At 49.9% G+C, this 6,031-nt stretch overlaps 1 protein-coding gene across 1 annotated transcript in view; it reads left to right on the top strand.

Moving 5' to 3' along the window:
- LOC115297779 (arylacetamide deacetylase-like 4) overlaps nt 1-6,031 on the top strand; it is a 15,654-nt gene that overhangs the window by 3,317 nt on the left and 6,306 nt on the right. The window contains 2 exon segments of the mRNA XM_029945908.1: nt 315-531; nt 4,807-4,870. Coding sequence (XP_029801768.1) covers nt 315-531; nt 4,807-4,870 — 281 coding nt within the window.

Below are 6,031 nucleotides of genomic sequence, written 5' to 3'. Positions count from 1 at the left end.
CAGGTTGCTGGCCAGTTGCCTTGAACAGCTGGCTTTGTTCAATTCATTGCCCAACCACTCAGCCCAAACACGGTCATGCTCTTTGGCAAATTCATACCATTCTTCAATCAAGATCATTTGGGAGGAAATTCTGAAACCCAAACCCTCTATCTGGACACAATCCAGGTTGTGCCTGTCCTTCCCGCTGAGCCTTGCCCGGATGCCACAGATGAGAAAAGTCTTAGCAATTGCAAGTGACAGGAGTTATCTACGATCCAGGTGGGTCCTGACCGCTCCCTCCTACGGTCTCCCTTTCTTTCTCTTATCCCTGACAGGGGAGTATATTTGAGAGGCTGGGAATCTGCTCCATGCCCAGATTTATCCAGTTACTGCAGGGCTTTGTGAGAACAAAAAAGGATGCCAGACTTGCAACAGCAGATCTGTATTTTGGGACCATACCTGTGAGGCTGTTCCAACCCAAGGCGGAGTCCTCCAGCCCCCGGCAAGGCATCATCTTCTTCCACGGAGGAGGTGGGTTAATGGGGAGCCTGGGTAAGGTGCTTCCCTGTGGCTTTGTAGAAGAAGAGCTTCATCTGTGTGTACAACCTGGCCCACCCTTCACACGAGAACCTTCTCAGAGTAACTGAAAGGGATCAATGTTTGAAGACTTTTAAAAAAAGTTTACTTATTTATTTTGAGAGACAGAGCGTGCAGGGGAGGGGCATGGAGAGAGGAAGAGAGAGAGTCCCCAGCAGGCTCTGCACCGTTAGTGCAGAGCCTGACATGGGGCTTGAACACGCGAACCGTGAGGTCAACACCTGAGCTGAAACCAAGAGTCGGATGCTTACCTGACTGGACCACCCAGGTGCCCCAGTGGTTGGAGATTTTTATAGGGAGCCCAGACTGAGTGCTTTGAGCTCAAGTCAGCAGAGGGGGCTCAATCTACACAAGAAGTGTTCTTTTCTGATGATGGCATTGGTCAAGGTGAGGCTAGTGCTATATCTCCGTGGGGCTTTCATGACACTGGGGTGTTGGCCTCACTCTTCCCTCACCATCCAAAGCATTGGCCGGTCCTTTCTGTTTCCCAAACCCATGCCTCCCTCCCTGGCTCTGCTACACCACCACCATCCAAGACCCCATCTTCTCTTGCCTGCTCCCTTGACCCTCACACCCCACAACCACCCTCCCCACTTCTCCTGTCAACCCTCAATCCATTCCTTCCCTGGCAGCCAGAGAGAAAGAGTGTGTGTGTAAAACTACAAGCAGAGCCTGTCAGTCCTGGGCTAAAACTTTCTTGTGGCTCTCCGGTGCTTCTAGATGGAACCGAGCCCCCGAGCCCTGACCGCTTTGGAGGGCCTGTTCACCTTTCCAGCCGAGTGCACGGGGTCTCCCTCCTCCCAGAGCGGCTCACTGCGCTCCGGCCACCCTGCCTGCCTCTCTGTGCGCCAGATGCTCCAGGCTCCTCCCGTCTCTGAATCTTCTGCACTTGTTGAGCTGGCGGCCCTTCCTCCAGTCTGACCTCAAACGTCCTTCCCCAGAGCGGCCTCCATGAACATCCTCCCCAAGGCACTGCCCCCTTCGAGTTCTGTGCCCCTGTCTCCATCCCTGACATCATCCCTTTAAATTTTCCTCCCGGCCCTTGTCACAATCTGAGTTTATCTTGTTGCTTTGTGTATTTCCTTACTTCCTGTCTATCTTCCCCAACTAAAAATGGAATCTCCCACAGTGCCGGATAAACGTATGTTTTATTTGCTGCCTTGTCCTCCGTGCCTTCCTTGCCTGTGGATTTTAGTTTTGGAATGACTGTATGAGTGCATGAACACGAAGATGAATGAATGGATGGGTGAATAATTGGGTGAAAGGATGTGTTCGTGAATGAACAAACGGATGGACGGATGGCTGCACAAAGTTGATCATAACTTCCCTGAGATCAGGGGGTGCTGCCACCTGGCGGTGGAAATAACAATATCCGCATTTGCTGCCCCGATGCTCTCCTGTTTTCAGAAGTTGACAATGGATAGCTCCCTTCTACTGGCCCCAAGATCATGCTTCCCTTTCAGAGATCCCCCCAGGAGCACCCCATTAGTTGGCTAGGGCTGTTAGCCTTCCCTGTGGGGCATGATGTTATTTTAAAAGGAAAGCTAGGAGTCACTTGGCAAATAGTCACGAAGTATCTACCTTGTGTCAGATCCTCTTCCAGGGACAGGGGACTGAGTGGAGAACAAGAAAGGCTCTCATGGAGCCTTCCTCAGACGAGGAGGCTGGGCAGTGAAAGAGAAAATAAGTAAGTAGAGTAATTTCCCGGAGTTACAGCACAAGACGGTGGAATAGAAAATGATTCGTGTGCATCTTTAGTTTTTCCAGAGGAAGCTTCTCCAAAAAGGTAGCATTTGAACCCAGGTCCAATGAACTGATGAGGAGGAACCAGCCCTCTAGCTGGGGAACAGCATTCTAAGCCTATGGGGATAAGGGCAGGCAAATGGGGTACTCGCCTGGGACCCCATATTTAAAGGAGCACCAAGAAATTCAGTCGTCAAGATAAATAATATTTTATGCATACTTTCTACTTTTTAAATGTTAATTTATTATTTTTTAAGGTTTTTAAAAATTTATTTGTGAGAGACAGAAAGAGACAGTGCAAGCAGGGGAGGGTCAGAGAGAGAGAGATACAGAATCTGAAGCAGGCTCCAGACTCTGAGCTGTCAGCACAGAGCCCAATGTGGGGCCCGAACCCACGAACCGTGAGATCATGACCTGAGCTGAAGTCGGATGCTTAACTGACTGAGCCACCCAGTCACCCCAAATGTTAATTTATTCTTTTTAAAAAATTTTTTTAATGTTTTATTTATTTTTGATACAGAGAGAGAGACAGAGCATGACAGGGGGAGGGGCAGAGAGAGAAGGAGACACAGAACTGGAAGCAGGCTCTAGGCTCTGAGCTAGCTGTCAGCACAGAGCCTGGCTCGGGGCTAGAACCCATGAACATGAGATCTGACCTGAGCCGAAGTCAGAGGCTTAACCGACTGAGCCACCCAGGCGCTCCCGTTAATTTATTCTTGAGAGAGACAGCTTGTGAGTGGGGAAAGGGCAGAGAGAGAGGGAGACACAGAATCCAAAGCAGGCTCCAGGCTCCAAGCTGTCAGCACAGAGCCTAATATGGGGCTTGAACCCACCAAATAGGAGATTATGACGTGAGCTGAAGTTGGATGCCCAACTGACTGAGCCACCCAGGAGCCCCTTTATATGCATCATTTTCAAAACTTCAATATTAATGCAAAAATACATGGTGAATAAAATAACAACATTTGTCTAAAGGCCAGATCCGATGGGCCAGGTGATTGAACAAATGCAAAGTAGGCCCTTGTCTGTGTAAGATTTTCATACGCCGTGTATCACGGATACTTGTGGCATTTGCTTTGATTCCCTAGAAGGTCATTCCAAAGTATTATTTATCTCAGTTGCAGTGTGTCCTGGTGGCCCCTTAGTTTTGGCCCAAGGCAAGTGCCTGCTTCACTCTGGTCCCAGCAGAAGGGACAGTAAACGCAGAGCTCTGAAACAGGGGCATGAGGGAGAGAAAGAATGTCAGCGCCGCAGAGCAGGGAGGCAGGGGATGATATGGGGAAGGCCAGCAGCGGTCCCCGCCTGGCCGTGCTTTGAACCTCCCTCCCCACCCCCGGGGGCTTTGGAGTCATACCCACACCCAGGCCCTGCCCAGGCCACTGCCAGTCTCAGTGGTGGGGCCCAGGCACCAGCATTTTTAAAAAGTTCCCAGCTGATGCCAATCTGCAGGCAGGGCCCAAGAAGGCCTCCTTGGGAGCTGCCCGTCCCACTCAGTTCTGACCCCTCCTCTGTCACATCCCTCAAAGGGTGACGATGAAGCTGGGCCACTTCTCCGTGTCAGCTCGGTCATCCACCACCTCCCCTGAAGCTGGAATTGCCTGGCATGATTTGGAAACTCCTGCTGCCCGTGCTCCCAAGTTCAACAATACTGGTTCAATTGGTTTGGGGCTCAGTCTGGGCACCAGGACTTGGAAAAACCCCCTGGTACTTCTACGTACAGCCGAGGTTAGCAACCGCTGAATTAGAGGCTTCTCCGGTACAGATTCTGTGTCTGGTGCTCTGCCAGGATGGCCAACCTACTGTTGATAATGGACTTGTCTGAGAACCTCAGCGGTACCCCTCAGCTAAGAGAAATGGCCCATGGGGCGCCTGGGTGGCTCAGTCGGTTAAGCGTCTGATGTTAGCTCAGGTCATGATCTCATGGTTCGTGGGTTCGAGCCCCATGTTTGGCTCTGTGCTGACAGTTTGGAGCCTGGAGCCTGCTTCTGACTCTGTGTCTCCTTCTCTCTCTGCGTGTGCTCTCTTTTTGTCTCTTAAAAAAAATGTTAAAAAAATAAATGGTCTATCCAACTATCACATATTTCTTAATAACATATATCTGTGTGCATGTGTGTGTAATCACCATTACTATTCTAGAGCAGGCATGCCTACCCTCCCTGCTCTTGGTTTTGTTGGTTTAAAATCACCAAGCCTTCCTGGCCCTCAGTTTCCCCTCACTGTGAAAGAAAATGTTGCAGCTGGTGAGCCCTGAGGTGCATCCGAGCCCTGACATTCAGGCCACAGTGGATGTCAGATGCTGGACGTTGCCTGGCCTTTTGGTTTTGTCCCGGCAGAGCCAGCTGGAGTCACTGCAGAGGGAGTAGGAATAGGGACAGAAAGAGAAATGTCACACCCAAAGCCAACCCTGCTGGCAGGCTCTCCCTGGGGGCCCCGGTGAACAGGGCTGGGCCACTCAGGGTGGCTGCCATCACCGATTCTGTCTTGCAGACTTGTACCATGACCTGTGCAGTTTTCTGGCCCTGGAGACGGACTCTGTGCTGCTGTCAGTTGGGTGAGTTGCTGGAGAAAGTCAGTGGGTGTCACTCGGATGGAAGAGGGTAGGGATGAGCACGTGAATGACTCGTAGAAGGGAGAGGGGGGCCCTGACGCCCAAGAGGCACTCTTGCACGTATGTGCACAGACACAAGGTGCAGCGCTGTTCCAGAGAGCAAAAACGTAGAAACAAGTCAAATGCCCACAGCTGGGGAGTGCACCGATAACCCGTGGATGAAACAGCAGGTGCTGGCAAGGATGTGGGGAAGGAGGAGCCCTTGTGCACTGTGGGTAGGAATGTAAACTGGCACAGCCGCAGTGGAAAATAGTATGGAGGTTCCTCAACGTGTTAAAAATAGAATTACCCTATCATCCGGTAATTGCACCCCTGGATACTGACCTGAAGAATCTGAAAACAACTCAAAAGGATAGATTCACCCCTATGATTACTGCAGCATTATTTACAATAGCCAAGCTACGGAAGTCGCCCAAGGATCCATCGGCAGACAAATGGATAAGACGTGGTGCGTAGACAATGGAATGGAGCTAGAGAGTATTATGCTAAGTGACATAGAGAAGGACAAATACCATATGATTTCACTCATGTGTGGAATTTAAGAAACAAGAAACAAAGAAAGAAACAAAGAAAAGAAAGACAAACCAAAAAACAGTCTCTTTTTATGCTTATTTATATATTTATAATTTATTTGAGAGACAGAGCACACGTGAGAGGGGGAGAGCAGCAGAATGAGGGAGACAGAACCTCAAGCAGGCTTCATGCTTGGCATGGAGCTGGACTTGGGACTCCATCCCACAACCCCGGGATCATGACCTGAGCTGAAATCAGGAATCATCTGTTCAACTGACTGAGCCACCCAGGTGCCTCTTATTTCCTTATTTTAAAGTTTTAATTTAAATTTCAGTTAGTTAACATAGTGCAAGAGTAGTTTCAGGTGTACAATATAGTGACTGACCACTTCCATACATTACCTGGTACTCCTCCTGGTGGGGGCTCCCCTTAATCCCCAGCACCTGTTTCCCCCATCCCCCCCACCCCATCTCCTCCACTCTGGCAGCCATCATTTTGTTCTCAATAATTAAGAGTCTATTTCTTGGTTTTCCTCTCTCTCTTCCCTTTGCTCATTTGTTTTGTTTCTTAAATTCCACATATGAGTGAAAT

The sequence above is a fragment of the Suricata suricatta genome, chromosome 8 (assembly GCF_006229205.1).
Source record: "Suricata suricatta isolate VVHF042 chromosome 8, meerkat_22Aug2017_6uvM2_HiC, whole genome shotgun sequence".
Taxonomy (NCBI): Eukaryota; Metazoa; Chordata; class Mammalia; order Carnivora; family Herpestidae; genus Suricata; species Suricata suricatta.
Note: the sequence above shows the minus strand (reverse complement) of the source record. Positions and strands in the feature narration are given on the sequence as shown.